At 42.0% G+C, this 16,587-nt stretch overlaps 1 protein-coding gene across 1 annotated transcript; it reads left to right on the forward strand.

The window, feature by feature from the left end:
- The first annotated feature begins 860 nt into the window (after positions 1-860).
- metrnla (meteorin like, glial cell differentiation regulator a) lies at positions 861-8,231 on the forward strand. The gene is made up of 4 exons (XM_072443245.1): positions 861-1,077; positions 2,902-3,290; positions 7,246-7,305; positions 7,408-8,231. Exons 1-4 carry the CDS (start codon positions 980-982, stop codon positions 7,719-7,721), a joined length of 861 nt encoding a protein of 286 aa, XP_072299346.1. The 5' UTR covers positions 861-979; the 3' UTR covers positions 7,722-8,231.
- Positions 8,232-16,587: the final 8,356 nt, after the last annotated feature.

Below are 16,587 nucleotides of genomic sequence, written 5' to 3' on the forward strand. Positions count from 1 at the left end.
AAACACAACAATTGTTCCCTAGTTGGATGACAGATTGATTTGCAGAACTACATAACCTATAATCCAACAGTAAACATAACGTCAATCATCTTGGTGCAATATTCTCTGTCCATATAACACCTGTTACTTTTGTTATTATTATTTTTTACTTTTTATCAAGCGCATAAGAGTTTTTTTTTCATAAGAGTTTAATAAGAGCTTTTCTATTAAGAGTGTTTTTGAAACTTTTTTATAAGTTATCTGTTCTTTATTATTTACTTCTGTGCATACTTTGTGTTGCAACACTGGAATTTCCCCATTGCGGGACAAATAAAGGCTTATCTTATCTTAAAGTTTCTTAAATATATTTAACATTTTTCAAAATTTGGGGTTTATTTAATGACTTTGCCAGCTCACTTCTGTTCTTTTAAGGTGTGCATTTTAGTCAACTTGAATGTTATATTTGTCTTTACGTTTCACTATTATACCAACTTTAGTTTAGCCATCAAAGAGAATAAACACATCCTTAGACATTACTGTAGTTAATGAAGTTACTGACTCTCTGAAAGTCACTTGACATGTCAGACAGAAGTCGCCTGAGCAAACAACAGCAGAAACAACAACACTTTCCTCCGCGCAGCTGTTAATGTGCTGTCCAGTCTTCGTCATGTGGAGTCTTGATTTGTCTGACTTTCGGGGCAGGTCCCTGAACGCAGCAGTGTGTGAGCGTCTGTGAGTGACGTGCGCACAACGAGCCGCTGCTGCTGCTGCCGCTGCGGAGACGCTCCAAGTCTGTGCGCGCTCTCTGTGTGTCACAGTCTCACTGCGGGTCAAAGAGGAGCGCACTCTGCCACATCCACTACAGCCGGATCCAGAAGAAGTGTTCCCTCCTGCTGGACCTGGGCTTCAATGGGAGCGTTATGATGGGCAGACGGCGCTGGCGGACTCCGTGTGCTTAAGTTTGACTCGCGCAGAGGCGAAGTGAGCCCTGGATCACAACATGCTCACCCCGCTCCTGCTCGCACTCTTGCCTCTTTTCTTTCTCTGTCGGAATTCGTTTTGCCAATACTCGAGCGATCAGTGCAGTTGGAAAGGAAGGTGAGTGTCCGCGGCTTTATTCACACTGTTTAAATGCGGTTTAAGTGCGAGTTTCGATGCGCGTTTTTCGTGCGGCTTTGCGACAACAAGAGAGAGTGAAACTGAGTTTGGAGCGTCGGTGCGCGCTGGACGCGCTGGACGCGCTGGGCCGCTCCGGGCCGCTCTGGTCCGACATAAAAACATTTATTTCAACTCTCCAACGTGGAAGGTGGTGTGTAGTACTCTGCCCCTAAAGATTGATCATGAAATGGGTTTAAATATTACATTTTGCCTTAAGTTTTGATCACAGCGATGGATGGTAGATTTGAACAAAATGGCAACATGACCATGAGCAGATCCCAAGTTATTCTGTTTGTCTTTGAAAATCCACATTCTGTTTTTTTCTTTTTTTATTGAATTCCTCTAACAATATGATCAATTTCCATTTGTCACAATAGGATCATTTGACTTTTCCCTTCGAGTTGGTGCTTTATAAATGTTTTTCCATTTGTGATAAATCAGTTTTTGAAAATCTATTTAGTGTGGACAAAAAATACTTTTTCATCATAATACTCGTGTATTGTTTCTTAATATTGTCAGTATGTATGAGTGTGTTATAGCTAGGCTCTTGTAGATTGTACAGGAGGCAGGGTGACCGTATCTCCATCTGCAGTTTGTTTTGCACTTGAGGCAGTGTGGTTCAGTTTGCTCCAGTCAGGAGGGGCGGGCATTCAATACTTTTGAGCTTCTACCAATAATCTGTTGCTGATTAGGGTGGCTCTTTGCTAATCTCCTTTAATTGTATGCAGAGATGATAAAGTTGGCGAGGACTTAATTAGAGAGCCTGGTTATGGAGCTTCACATGCTCCACATGTGCAGTGGGTTACTTCAGATCTTTGACTTATTTGAATTTCAGCATCTCAGGAAACGTCTCCACCCCACTCCGAACCCAACCACTGGCTTGGCTTGCGCGCACTGCTAAACTCCTGGTTTTGCCACAAAGTGAGTGACAGCCCTGAGTTTTTCAAACCCCGAGCAGGCATTAGCTTGTGGATGGAGTCAGTTGGTCTTGCTGGCGCCACAGTCCGGAGTGCTGCCCGGACAAGTCTCTTCCAGTCTTTTTGGTGGCTTGAAAGCAATGGGAGGTTCAGTGCGTGACCTGTATTTGCACTTGCATGCAGCCGCCCCAGCTACTGTTGCTGCTGTTGTCTGCTTGGAGCCCCAAAGTCCATTCATCCGCCGCTGCCTCCAGTCTTCCCAAAGGCAGGGAGCCAGCAGTCGTTTGGCTGAAGCTGGAACAATGTGCTGTGGGGAGCGAGCGCTGGAGCTGAGGTCACTTTGGCCGCTGCGGCTCGTGACTGGTCATGCAGCCAGTCTTGCGCACTGGCAAGGGCTTATTGCTCTGCCAGGAATGTGCTCTATGTCCTTGCAGTTTGCACCTTGAACGAGATAATCTGGGATGGAAACTGAGTGGAAAACTATGCGACTATGCACTGTCAAATGCTTTAGCTACAGTTCTGCTACACAAATGGATTGCACATGGGCCGAATCTGGCTCTGTGTGCCATTTTCCTACTAGAATACTGTACATGGTGGTTTAAGGCTGAGGGAGATTATTATTTTTGGATTGATTCAAGAATTGAAATGAATTGAAAATGAAATACGACAAATATATCTTTCAACAGTTTCCAGCTCGTTTCTAAAATGACAAGATGAAGCCAAAGAAGGCACATAACCTCTAATTGATAGAATACACTCTTGCTTTGACTGCTGTTTATGATGGAGATGACCCTTTTTCCTATATTACATTTATACCCATAGTTAAACGCTTTCTTTTTTCTTCCAGCGGTCTGACGCATGAAGGTCACACGCGGGATGTGGAGCAGGTGTACTTGCGCTGCTCACAGGGCTCTCTGGAGTGGCTCTATCCCACCGGGGCCATCATCGTCAACCTCAGACCCAACACCGTCTCTCCTGCTGTGGCCAAGCTCTCGGTCTGCGTCAAACCCTCTCCCGAATCGAGCGGCGCCAACCTCTACCTGGACCGGGCCGGAAAACTGCGCCTTTTACTTCAAGAACTGGACCAAGCCGAGGGCAAAGTCCATTGTTTCAATATCCAGGAGGGGGCGCTGTTCATCGAGGCGATCCCACACATGGACATAAGCCGCCGGGCAGTGTCGTTTCAGTATGAGCTGGTCAATGACAGGTCGGGAGCTGATGCACATTCACTCAATGGTAAGACGTGGAAATCATCATTTTTATTATTAGAAGTGCGTGAAAGTGCTTTTTCGTGAGTGTGGCCTTTAATTTGAGGGTACTTGACTTCCACTGCCTTTTGATGACAGGGAAATTCGATACATGAAGTCAAAGCCGTACTCTCCTCGGCCAGCCCTGTACCAGCCCTGTTCTATCAAACGCACAATTTGCATGTTGGAATCAACAAAGAAACATAATGTCCTCTAATCGTCATATGAGACCTGGGAACCCTGCTCTTTAGACCTGTATTCTTAAATGTATGCAATTCTGGTATTAGTTTATCAGCTCATAATCTCCTCTCACGTGTGTTAATGCTCCTGGAAGTGCTATTTGAACTAACTTGTGTTTTAAAATGTACTTTGTGTTCAGTCCTATTGACAGAAATGAATATCACTATTTTTCCGGAGCATCCTCATAACGATAGTCAGAAGATATTATGTCAATCCAACAAAAATGTGTTAAAACATGTCTTTTATGGTATCGTTAAAGTTTATTATTTAATTACTATTCACAAAAGTGGAAAAAATATCACCTTACTTCCTTTTTTTTTTAAATCAGCTCTTTTGTTGTCATGTTTTACTATAAACAATACCGTTCTCTGTTTTTGAATATAGCATATCTATCATTATTATCTACATTTTGATATATTGCCCACCTCTACTTCTTATTCTCATCTAATATGAACCTTGCAAACCCTGTAGTTTAGACCTAAATTCTTAAAGTCACATGCATTCATCAGTTCATATTCCCCTCTCACGTGTTTATCCTCTTGGACGTATTATTTGAACACTGATTTAAAAACATACATTGCCTACAGTCCTACTTCCCATGGTCCAGAAAAACAAAGCCTTGAAAGTGAAGCGTATATCTCTTGGAAAACGGTGTAAAACTATCCAGGAAGAATGAACCGCCCGCCTGCACGACTTTTCCACCCCTTTGATGGTGTGTGTGTGAAGGGACAGGGCAGAACAGCGGGCCTCCTCTGAAAAACTGCAGTCTGTTTTCACGCTGCGTACCTGCCAAACCTGCGCCGGGTCAAGCTGCGAGACTCCGCGAGCAACTGTGTTTTTGTTTCCACCACCATCAACCGGCCCCACATGTGTTTTTACAACTCTCTGGCTCCAAATATTCATATCCTGCGTCAATACGTGCCAGACCAGAGCGAGGGTTAATTATAGAGGACCGTATATTTGGATCACCACATAAGTGCGCCACGGTGCTGCGATGGGCTCAGAGATAACGCCGGGATGAGTCACAAACTTGGATTTAAGGATTCATTGCTTCCTTTTCATCTTTTTCCTCTTTTGGTCACCATTTTTCTGACGCACTGTGCTTGGATCGAGTTGCTTGCCATCACACTGGAATGTTTGTCCTTCCAGATGTTGGAAGAGCCTTTTTTGAGACTCCTCCCCATCGCTTGAATTATCAACCCTTCTTCCCCTTCCCTCACAATATTTCCTACCTCTTAATTTCTCCCTCGTCTATTCATCATCTTGGTGTTTTCCTTGCCATTCCTCTGGCCCTCCATAGATCTTTCCCGGCTCTTTGCAGCTGTTTGAAGTGACTTTGCGCCGCTCCGAGTGGTATTAGCGAGTTGCTGCTCCATTTCAGGGGAATGCGCCGTGGTCCAGATGTTGCGGGGACGCTCGCTCGGCGCTCCGCCCTTCGCTCGCCCCTCAGAGCCCCTGTGATGTGGTCAGATCAGAGCGGGTGCAGCGTGTGCCGGGGCCAAGCCGAGATGCTGAGTCGGCTCTCGGCCCATTCCTGCGGTTCTGTTTTATGTCTGTCATACGAACCGAGAGAGAGAAAAAACATCTACATTTTAGGTCCTGGTTTTGCCCGGTCTACGGCAACAGGCAGGCGCACTTCAAAGGGGGGGAACGGGGTGAGGTTAGTCTCCTCTGAAGTCTCTCGTTTCTCCAGCTGGTCTTAAGCTGAGGTGGCTTATGGCTGTTTGACCCCTGATCTCTGGAGTAAGGCAGCGGCCCGTAGTCCCGCTTCCCCGGGCCGGCCAGTGACGCGCTCACCCCTCACCCCCTGAGCCGCTACTTCAAACAGGACAGCTAAAAATAAGCCCTCAGCATATCTCCTTTAGCACGAAAATCATTACTTCAAAAATCCCATGACACCATTGCCCTTTTCCTTTGACTTCAATAGTTTTTTTGTTTTTTTTAAGCTGCTTAGAGATCTAGTCTTTGGATTTGACAAGTATTGCTGGCAAGGTGTGAAACATGCTTATAACAGAGGGTGCTCTCGGAAATAGATATTCAATTGTGATATATAGAAAGCATATAGATGTATTTGTTGCCAGGCAGCAGCAAATGAGTGGGTTTGGCATGAACATGGGACACGGTTTATATTGGGGCTGAACATTTTTTGGGAAAACATCCAAAAGGGGATTTAGCGATTGGTTTTGCTATTTATGTTTTTTAACAGTAGGATTCTGTTCAAAGGCACAATTAAAATGTGTCCAGGAGGATTAACATTTTAGATTGAAGAGTGAAATATGAGCCGCAAAACCAAAACAAGAATCAGGGTGTCGGCAGAGGAAATTATGCTTGTGTTGTTTGTTGTGATTAATCTTGCTGCCATAGCTCATATATCAAATAGTTTTGTGTGTTTTGAGAAAGCACTTGTTAATATAACTCATTTATTTTAATAGATCATTGTTTGTTGTGGACCTTTTGAGTGTTTTTGTTCACTGATGTATCTTTATTTACTTCTATATTCTTATTTTTTAACCCTTAACGTATGAACAAGTTTGAAAATCCACCTGTGCTCTTCTCTTTGCTGACTCGGTTTGCCCTTGTGCCATTCAGCTGCTAAAGAAAACTACAGAATGTCCAGGAAGCCATAATAAAGCTGTCCTAGTTAGAGCGCCCTTAAGGCCACCTGAGTCAACTAATCATGGGCTCGGCTGGGCTCATTTAGAGCCCTTTCTCCAGTCGTAAAACACTGGACAACTGGGCAGTTCTGACAGCTCATCTACAAAGGTGAAACAAGCCCCAAGGCAAAGTTACTTTAGTTTAGTTTGAAACTTTAACCCATTTATTTTCAAGACCGCTGTAGCTGGTGGTGTTGTCACGATACTAACATTTCAAATTAGATTTTGATACTTTAAACAAGGCTTTTTATTTTCTACATAAAGTAATGGGAGTTTCTTTAGTAGTACCATCCAGTCTTATACTAGTTCATATATACTTCACAACTGTTCAGAAAAGGTCCAGCTTTGTCTTATTTATGCGTTTTCGTCAGTATCTGTACCTGTACTATCAACTAGTATAAAAACTAGTCTTTGACCATCTAGTTGTTGATACTAGTTTTAATATAGATTAGTTTCTTGGTATTGATTTTTTTTCCCCCCTGATAACCTAAGTAGTGAGTCTTTTGAAAGTTATTTGCCAATCTGGGTTTTAACTATGGCTGAATTACATTAGTTGCAATGGTTTGGCATTTAGTTATAAAAGTATTTTAGAGGTGATGCAATGTCTGACCAGGAGTGAACTCTAACAACAAAAAATAAATAAATTCAGCATATGGCACAGTATAGTAAATAAGTGGAGGTTAGGAGAACGATCAGCTGGCCAGAGGACTGTTTTATTTGAGCTAAACAGATAATTCAACGTCAAGTCGCTTCACAAACTCTGCACATGAAACCACAGTGTGCCTGTCCCTTCAGTTGCATTATGTCCAGCTGCGTTTGTGACTGCTGACCGCCTCTCTGCTGTCCGTGAGGATAAATAAACACTTAGATGCAGGTCACATGATGTATGGTTATAACTGAAGTGCTGTTCAGGGTCTTTGTCCGTGTGCTGGGGACAAGAGTTGTGTAATTGTCTGCAGTCATTTCTGCTGCTCTACTAAATACAGGAAGTGCTGAAGTAATGATAAATGTTGGCACCAAACTTAATTACATTCCTTGTTTATTTTCTAGCTCCTTGCCAGCCCTGCAGCGATGCGGATATGCTGCTAGCCGTCTGCACAAATGACATTGGTAAGTACCGGGTTGTTTCTGTGTAATACTTTTGTTTCTTTGGAGATATGGGCATTATTTGGGCATCAGCACTTCGTAAACGGTGTCTTATGTGTTTTGCAGTGGCACGGGGCACCATCAGGAAAGTGAAAGAGGAGCAGGAGCACTGGTCCGTCACTGTGGAGGTCAGCCGACTTTACAGACAGAAAACCCAGATCTTTGTGTCCGGAGGCGTGCGGGCCCGCAGCTGGACGGGACAAATCAAGATGCCGCTTCAGTGTGGCGTCAAAGCCGGAGAGGGGGACTTTCTTTTCACTGGGGCAGTTCGCTTCGGTGAGGCCTGGATGGGCTGCGCACCTCGCTACAAAGACTTCCTTCGGGTGTACGATGAAGCTGAGAAGCAAGGCACGAACCCGTGTGACGTGGACACAAACTGAACTGAGAGATTGGGTCAACCGAGCAAGAAGTGGAACAGGTCCTTGATGAGTGGACAAGTTGAACCGCAAGTTCCCAGACGGAGAGAGCCGGAGCCAAGTGTCCCTCCTGTTGTCAGAAGGCTCTTTGGAGACAAAAGACGAGTGCCTCAAGTGTTGCCAAGCAGCATCCGACTGGACTCAAAGACGATCGTGATGCCGCGTGGAATGTGTCTGGACTGCTTCCTTCAGCGAGCGACGCACCCCCGGGTGTTAAATGTAGCAGAGCCCATCGTGTTTGTAAATGTGAATGATTCTTGTATATTTGAAGCTTTGTCAGAAAAAAAAAAACTTGATGTACAGTTGTGAATTTGTGTAAAAAGTGAAAGCCTCTTATTTTTATTTTGTTAAAAAATGAATTGCAGTTTCAACGCCTGAGTGTTTTTTTCCAGGCTGTACACTTGCAAGAAAAAAAGACAAACCAAAAATGCTACAAGTTGTGTTTCTGCCCCGTGAATAAAAGCTGTTGTTGTATCTTTGGCTGCTATGTGTTAATCTTAAACCCTCCTGAAAGAAGACATGGTATGCAATTCCCAGCACATTTCTCTGCCTTTATTTTCAACTTGCCAAACAAAAGCGGCCCCCATACGATTACAATTATCCCTGCGTTGTAGGTTCATCTCGGCCCAAAGCTCGGGAGATTGATATCAGGGAGTCGAGGTGGATTCCTCTGCACTGGTTCCTGTGGTGATGGGGGTGGCCCTGTGTCAAGGTCAATGTGAAAGGCCCCTTTGTTCCAGCGCAGCAGCCTGGTATGGGAGCGCCGGGCCTGAATGCTGCTCTGTGACTGGGCACGCAGCAGAAAGCCTCTGACCGCACTCCACATTTTGATTGGCAGGTACACCTCTCCCTAGCTCCCTCGTCAAACAAAGACTTTAATTTCCAGTGGCTCAAATAAAGCAGGAGGAATGCGGCAGGTTTGGATTTAGAGTCCATGTGAGAGCCGGTCCTGTTAAGATGACACTTTGAGGCTCTTTTTGTTCGGCCTTTTCACTCGTGAGGAAACGTACCTCCAAGAGTCAGTGAATAAGTTGCCCCGCATACACAATTACTTTTCCAGACGGCTCGATGTGGTGAATAGATGGTTTGAATTTCAGATGAAAAGCCACTGGTCCCAGAAATGCTCATTGAGAAACGCAAACATGGTCTCTATGGTAACGTTGCTTTACTGTGAACCTTTTCACTCTGGCTTGAAGGGCTCTTCAGGAGGAGGAGGAGGAGGAGTGAGAAAGTCAGCTACAGCTGTCCAGTTTGTCAGCTCTCACATTGAACCTGTGACCAAGAGCAGCTGAAGGTAACTGTCTCGTCTACTTGTGACCAACCTGTTAAATTTATCTACATAGACAGGTGTTGAAAGTATTTTAGAGGGCTCAAAGTTATCAAGAGGTCAGTTATCTTCTTTCCTTCTGGGGTGCACAACAACATATTAGTGGTGATTGCCAATGATAGAAAGAGTACTGACAATTTGTACTCAAAAGCAAAAGCACAGTTTCTTTTTAGTTTTTTTTCATTGACAATGGCAATAAATTCTGATTCTATGTTACATAGTTAAAATCATTACAGGTATAAGCACTGCTAAAAGTGAAGTAAGAAGTTTCTGAACACACTCTCCAAACCTTAAGTAAAAGTAAAAAGGAACCCAAAACACTACTCGATTTCTACACGATTACTAGTTACTAAATACGTTTTGGTCTATCTTTGTATATCACATAAACTTTAACCAATTTAAACCTGAATTAAAGTGTTTTAAACCACAATCTGCATAACATTCTCTCAGCTCTGGACAAAGTAGGCAGTTCAGATAGAAGTAGAAAGAGTGGTGGGACAACTGCTTTGGGACAATTTAACTTGTACTAGATTCTAATGTTGCCCAGTACGTGGCTACAATTATTCTCCATTATGAGCACATGTTGAAAAATCTTCCCAAAAATGTATTCGATTACAGTGAAATGGGTATTTGTAATAAGGTCAGTTCCGCTGCTGCTTAAATAGCGTCAGTGTTTTGCAACGTCCTTCCTTTATTGGGTATAGGACCTTATTTTTCGTGCTGATTTCCCATAAATGAAAGGTCTTTTTCACATTTCACATATACGTTTTGCCTCTTGTACGTATTGTGGACAGAAAAATGAGCTAAATCAGGACTTAACTATCACAACAGGATAAACTAGCAGTGCATGCACCACTGACCGGCCAAACCATCAAGGTTTACTTAACACTTAAACACAGCGCGGACAACAATTATCCACAAATCTCTAAACAAAAGAGCTGAGTGTCACTGGATGGGTGAGGTTTAATGGCTGTTATGTTATTAAGGAGGGCCGGTCCAAACCAGAAATGACTCTATAACTATGGGTCTTTGTCCAGAGTGATTCAGCCTGAAGTCACTGCATGGTCGTCATCTTGTGAGTGGATTAAAAAAAGTCACTGAATCAACGCTCTGTTACAAACTTGCACAGTCACTTGGCACAGAACGAGGGCAAACGGACCGACTAAAAGTGAAAGCGAGGAAAAAGGGGGACTGTGCGTTTTGGTCAGGCGCCTGATATTTTATTCATCTTTGGGAAGCGGTGGAATGCGTGGAATGTGTTGACTTCATTCATACACACGCGTGCGCCGCTTCCCCCCCCTCGCTGCTGCCTTGATTAGCCAGAATCAATTGCGCCTCTGTGGTTAATGTGTGTGTGTGTGCGAGCGCCTAAACCCCGGCACACATAAACACACCGCCCATCGCCTCCAGATAGTGCCACCCACGCCGTGCAGAGGGAGAGAGAGAGGGGCGAGCTCAGCGGGTGCAGCTGCAGCTCACACTTACTGACCACACTTCAGTAAAACGGCCCTCACAGGATACAGAGTCCACACTGTTGTGCTCGAGAGCAGGGGGCCGGCCGGACTAGGCAAAGATTAATGGATTCTGCTCAAGAAATATGAGCTAGACTTTGTGAGAATGCCTTATATGAGAGGGACATCTATACATAAGTACAAATATACACATCTCAGTATTTTTTTAGAGTATCCTGATCCAATCCAGCCGAAATGTGTGGTTTTTAAGTGTATTGTTGAGCTTGTTAATACACTGATAGCAAAAGTGCAGATATATCGCTGTATACCCTTGTTTAAAATATTCACACTATTATCAAACATTTAAATTTGTGCCCACCCCTAACCAAAGGGTGCGGCAAATCTAAAATGTAATATGAGCATTGGAAGGGCTCTGTTTCTGATTTCAAATGGTTAAAGACATATATGATGTTTTTTCAGGTATTAATAACATAATTATACAGTTATAACACAATGAGTAATGAGACAATCATTTTACATTTTGTGAAGTGCTCAAAAGCGACTTGGTACTAGAAAAAGGTCCATTGACTTCCTGTTCAAAACTGTAACTTATAGTACAGAGCTGTCAACTTATCAAGGAGGCTACGTGTGAGATTTTACTAAATTAAGTGAGACTATGAGTGAGATTTCCAGACGATAGTGACGGTGCTTGACGCGATCGGAAAGGGATTTTTTTCAAAACATTTACTGATTTGAAATGTATTTTTTAGCGTGAGAAAAGGCCATCAGCGCGTGAGAGCGTGAGGCAGGTCATAAATGCGTGAGAGTTGACAGATATGATAGTAGTATATCTTGGAGTCTTCATTTTTCCTCATAATTGTAAGTATAGAGATTGTAAGTATAGACATATGAGCACTCAAGCCTCAATATTTGGATTACTCAAACATACATGAATTCATCAAAATACAACTTTGAGTAACATAATGATAAGGAAACGCTGCTGTAACATGTTAAAGGCTACAATTAAAGTCGATTTTGGGTTAGGGTTAGTTAGTAGATTTTTTGTGTGCAAAATATTTCCCCTTTAAGGACGTTATCAAACAAAGCTCTCCAACGCAGTCTAAAAGAAGTAGTATTATAGTAGTAGTAGTATTTACTGCTCCCACTACTTTAATAATAACCACTGCAGAAGGTTTCTGCTGCTGCTCTTACAAATGCTTTTACAATTACTTCTATGAATAGATCAGGCCTCTTGGAAGAATTTGATACGTCTTGGAACTTCTCAGGGGGGAAAAACATTTATGAATTTCAAAATTATGAATTACCAGAGCAGTAGTTTCCAGTTGCTTTCCACCCTGTCTTTTCTCTTAATGGGTTTTGTCAATCGCATCTGGGGAAAAGCTATCCATTTGTGTTGGAAATCCTACAAAAACCTTCACCAAGTATTTCTGTGCAGTCTGCATGTTTAAACGAAGACATAGCAGCTCTAAACACATTGCACTAAATTACTTTGATGGCGACATTTATAGGACTTTTCCCTCACCATTCAGGGATGAGCACATAGAAAAAGCCAGGGTCAACAAGCCAATAACGCCGCTCCCCTGAATACTCATTACTCCCCAGTGGGTCATGAGGTTCCCAGTATTGAAATGCCTCACAGCCCCGCCCCCTTCTGTCCGTCCCTGTGTAAAGTGCCACGGCTGGATTAAGACCAGTGGTGTTGGGTAGCTCAAGCAAAAAAGTCATTGTGGGACCGGGGTCAATTGAAGGTCCAACATGTCTAAGTATCAAGTGTCGAAAAGGAAATGGATTTTTGTCTTGGATCGAAAAGAGCAATAACATCAATAAAAAGACAAAAATGCAATCAGATAAAGATAATTACAAAGTCACAGAATGATGTAGTCTTCATTCCATCCTCTTTATAGTAGATATAGAGTATTTAGTGTGTATTTAGTCCCATGTTCTGACTACGGCTGAAACGGGTTTATTGATTAATCGTAACAAATCGATTATTGAGATAATCATCAACTAATAGAACTACTAGATATAGAATAATGCTATTTGGACTATGGTACTCCAAGTTTTATGACTCAAACAAAGGCATGAACTGCATTCAAACGTGTTTAATGTTTTTAATTAAAACATTAAATATACTAAAGCAACTGGATCTGGATCAAATTTCATTATCACGTCACGAGACATTGACAATCTAAAAAACAAATCGATAAATACAAAGAAGAAATCATAGGTTAGTATAGTTTTATTTTTGATATCATTTTATTTTTATTTATTTTTTCACATAAACACTCAGTAAATGCCAAATACCAATCATCTACTGAGGCAAAAATAATGATAAATGGTTTGTTAAAAGGATTTGTGTTTATTTTTTGACACACAGTGAAGTTGACCTTATTAGGTGGCCGTGCCTTCCTATTGTCCAGCGCAGTCTTCTTTGCTCATTACTTGATTGTCGGAGCTGTTGTTGCCTCACATGGGACGTCCTGTTCATGCACTGAGTGGGGTACAAGGAGCCCCCAAATAACAGAGAGATTCTGGCTCCATACGCCAGGCAAACACTAACAAATAGCGCTATTATTTACTTGCCGCCGACGTGTCCCCCTGCATCCCCAATAGCCTTCATTTAATCTGGGGTCTGTCCAGCCATTTTCTGTAGCGCCATGGTAACAAGAGGGGCTGTCAACAGTGGAGCAACTTTCTCATGATGTCACCGCGCCATGATGGAGTGGATTAAAGAGATGTTGAAATCACAATAGCAGTAATGGCTCAAGGATGATGGTACTTTTTTCTTTACATAGTTACCACTGCAGTACTTTTCTTTGCATAGTTACCTCTCCACTATCCATGGGTTTCAGAATGATGAGAAAAGGACAGTTGCCATAGCAATTAACAATTTAAAACGAAATATTATATCGTTTGAATGGGAGATATTCATCAAAGTTGCATATAGATTAACAGGAAGCTGAAACCAGTGGATTACATTTACTTTACTTAGATAACTCATACTTCTGCAATCATTTTCAGACACTATACTTTTATATTTAATTATGCTTTATGCTGGGGTGTTTAGTATTAAACTAAAACATGCATTGATAATTATTAATACTTTGTACAATGTCGACCGCAATGTTGCTCTAAAACAGCCTGATAACAAGAGTAAGTACTTCCTGTTTGAAAATCCAGAACTGACATTAGACTTAAAAAAAAAAAAAAAAGATTTTTAAAAAATAAATAAATACAGATCAGAGACTTTCTGAACACTCAAGCCTCAAATCACAGGCTTACTCAAACATGCAAGAATCAAAATACAACATTGAGTGAGTTTTATGTCCTTTATGAGATAAATAACATGACGTTTCTAATCTGTATAACACAGATCATATAAGTTGATTTTATGTCATGTTCCCCATAAGTAAAGGTTTTGGTTACCCTCCTACTGTGACTAAGTCTAAAAGTTATAAACACTTTAATCTTTTACACTGATACATATTTCAAAATATCTGTTTCTTGCTCTGCTGTCTGATCTTTTTTTTTCTCAGTCTTGTGTTATATTCTTTGAGAATAACACATTTATTACACATTATATATAATATTTTGACCTTTGAATTATTAACTTCAAATTAGAAATCAGTTCTCACATCCTGACTCTTAAAATTACGCTTACTTAAATTTAAAAACATTTGTATTTTGAAGTAAGGATATTCTTGCTTGAGGTTTTTTTCCCACCTCTGCTTTAGACGTATTCATACACCACATTATTTTGGCATTACTCCACCTTCTGAGCCATTTCCAAAGCGAGACAGAAGAAGAGGAATGTTTCAAGATGGGCATCCTATGGTGAATATGCAAATCACTGCATAATAAGGGACATTTTATGTGGTGACCTAAAAAGAAGAAACTCAAGGAACGATCAGACACATGGGGTCAATAACAAGTGTAACCTTCCACCCAATCTCAAACCTGTGTTAGAAGGTTGCTTCAGAAAGTGTACAAAGTGTGATATCTTGGAGGTTTTTAATGCCACTTGGTCCTCCTTTGGAGTTCTTTCGAGTCCTCGCCAGTCCAACAAAAGCCTGTCTTGTCACTATGGTTTAGTTAATCTCTGGGGTAAATGTGTGCGCTTGTTGCTTTGTCCAATACACTCTGTCATTCACCAGCACTTCCTCCTTGTCTGCCTCTAATAATGCGATCTGGATGCTTTCCTCCGCGCTCAGGCCTGTCCCCCCTCGAGCACCCCCATCTTCTGTTTACACCAATGAGCCCCGCCGCCTCCATGGCAACCGTACCAACCCCCGCCTGCGACCTTTGAACCACGACCTGCACTGTGACCTTTCTGTGTGAGGATTAGAAAATAGTTCCTGTCTAAACTTGGCTTGCTGGATGAGGGTTGTGACGTGGCCAGGGAGAGCGCGGGGCATCGGTGGGGCAGGAGCAAGTGATGGATAGTATTTTTCTGAAACCGTGGCATTTGATGGATGACTAATGAGCCCTAGGTTTTGTGACGGAGAGGTATAGGAAGCAGACACTTAGGTCGGAACACAGCGGACGTGAGTTTGTTTGCTTTTTTGACGGAGAATGATGGATCGCATTTGGATGAAGGTCAAGAAAGGATTGAAGTGTAAAGACTGGGACTTATATAGCACTGAAGTGACCAAAAGCAAGATGTTTTAGTTCTCTTGTTGGGTACTGGGTTACAGCTAGCAACTATTTATGAAGTCGACCAGCTAGCAAGTATTTTTTATGTTTATTCGACTGGTCAAACCATATTATTTCTAGTGCACATTGATATTTTTGAATACATTATCACACATGTCTGGTGATGCTGGCCATGCAAGAGAGAAGAGAAGTTCTGGCAACTTCGGCAGCCATTTTAGAAGTCACACCAGATACTTACCCGCCAAGAAAAGCAACACAAAACGAGGGGGCATTTTATTTAGGTTAAGAGAAATGGGCAAGTTGTGTAAATAGAAAAGTCTTAATATCTTTGAGTTTAGTTCATGAAAAATGGGAGCAAATGCGGCTTGGTGGTTGAGTGGATAGCACGCATGCCAGGCACCATGTGCAGCTGGACGCAGGGTCGTGAGGTCAATTCCAGCTCTGACAAATTCTTGGATGTCCTTCCCTCTCTCGACCCCATTTCACACTATAGTGTCGTATCTAAAGCATAAAAATCCTTAAAAGAAAGAAGCAAAATAAATAAATAAAATAAAAGCACGAGTATTTTTGTTCAGTGTATGTTGACAGAAGGCTTCTTAAAAGAAAATATTTATCTATTATATTTTGATTTACTGTTGCCACTGTCTTACAAAAAAGGTATTTTGCGTGCATTTTTAGAGTCTGCATAGTCCAGATAACGGTTATGATTCAAAGTACGACCTGATCTAACCGTGATCGTCAGTGTATTGGCAAAACATTTACATTTTTAAATAAGAAACAACATAAAATCATAGTCATTGCTGATAAGTCACGGTGCACTAATGCATAACCATACTATAGATCAATGCATGACTATATTATTACTTAATTTAAGATAATGCATGAGTTCATGTCCCTTTATTATAAAATGTTACCTAAAACATGTTTTGGGTAACATTTTGATTTAACATTAAACATTAAATGGAAAAGGGGATGCATACATATTTCTTTAAGGTCAACATTTAGTTTTTTGACTCAAGCAGATTAACTGTTTCTTATGGGTCAGAAATAGTCCGGTCCACTGGGATTTTGGATTAGAAAAAGCATGTCAAACAGAAGCCAAGGGATTTCATTAAAATCATTACAGTGGCACGCAGTGAGATGTGAGTGAGGGCAACAGTTATTAAGTGGACAAGTGTTGGCAACAGCTGAATGTTCAGCTGGGACAGGAATGGCTGCGGCAGAGGAAAGTGGAGCTGTCCACTGCAGTCCTGACATTGTGACTCCTCACAGGTGATGCCCAGAGGACAGACCAGGCCCAGATGCATTAGTCCAAATGTTCAACCACTTTGCAACAACAAGAAAACTCCTCATTTATTTCCTCATGGCATTGACACCC

This window comes from Eucyclogobius newberryi, unplaced genomic scaffold (assembly GCF_026437365.1).
Source record: "Eucyclogobius newberryi isolate DKJ021-1_F unplaced genomic scaffold, fEucNew1.0.hap1 SCAF_13, whole genome shotgun sequence".
Lineage (NCBI taxonomy): Eukaryota > Metazoa > Chordata > Actinopteri > Gobiiformes > Gobiidae > Eucyclogobius > Eucyclogobius newberryi.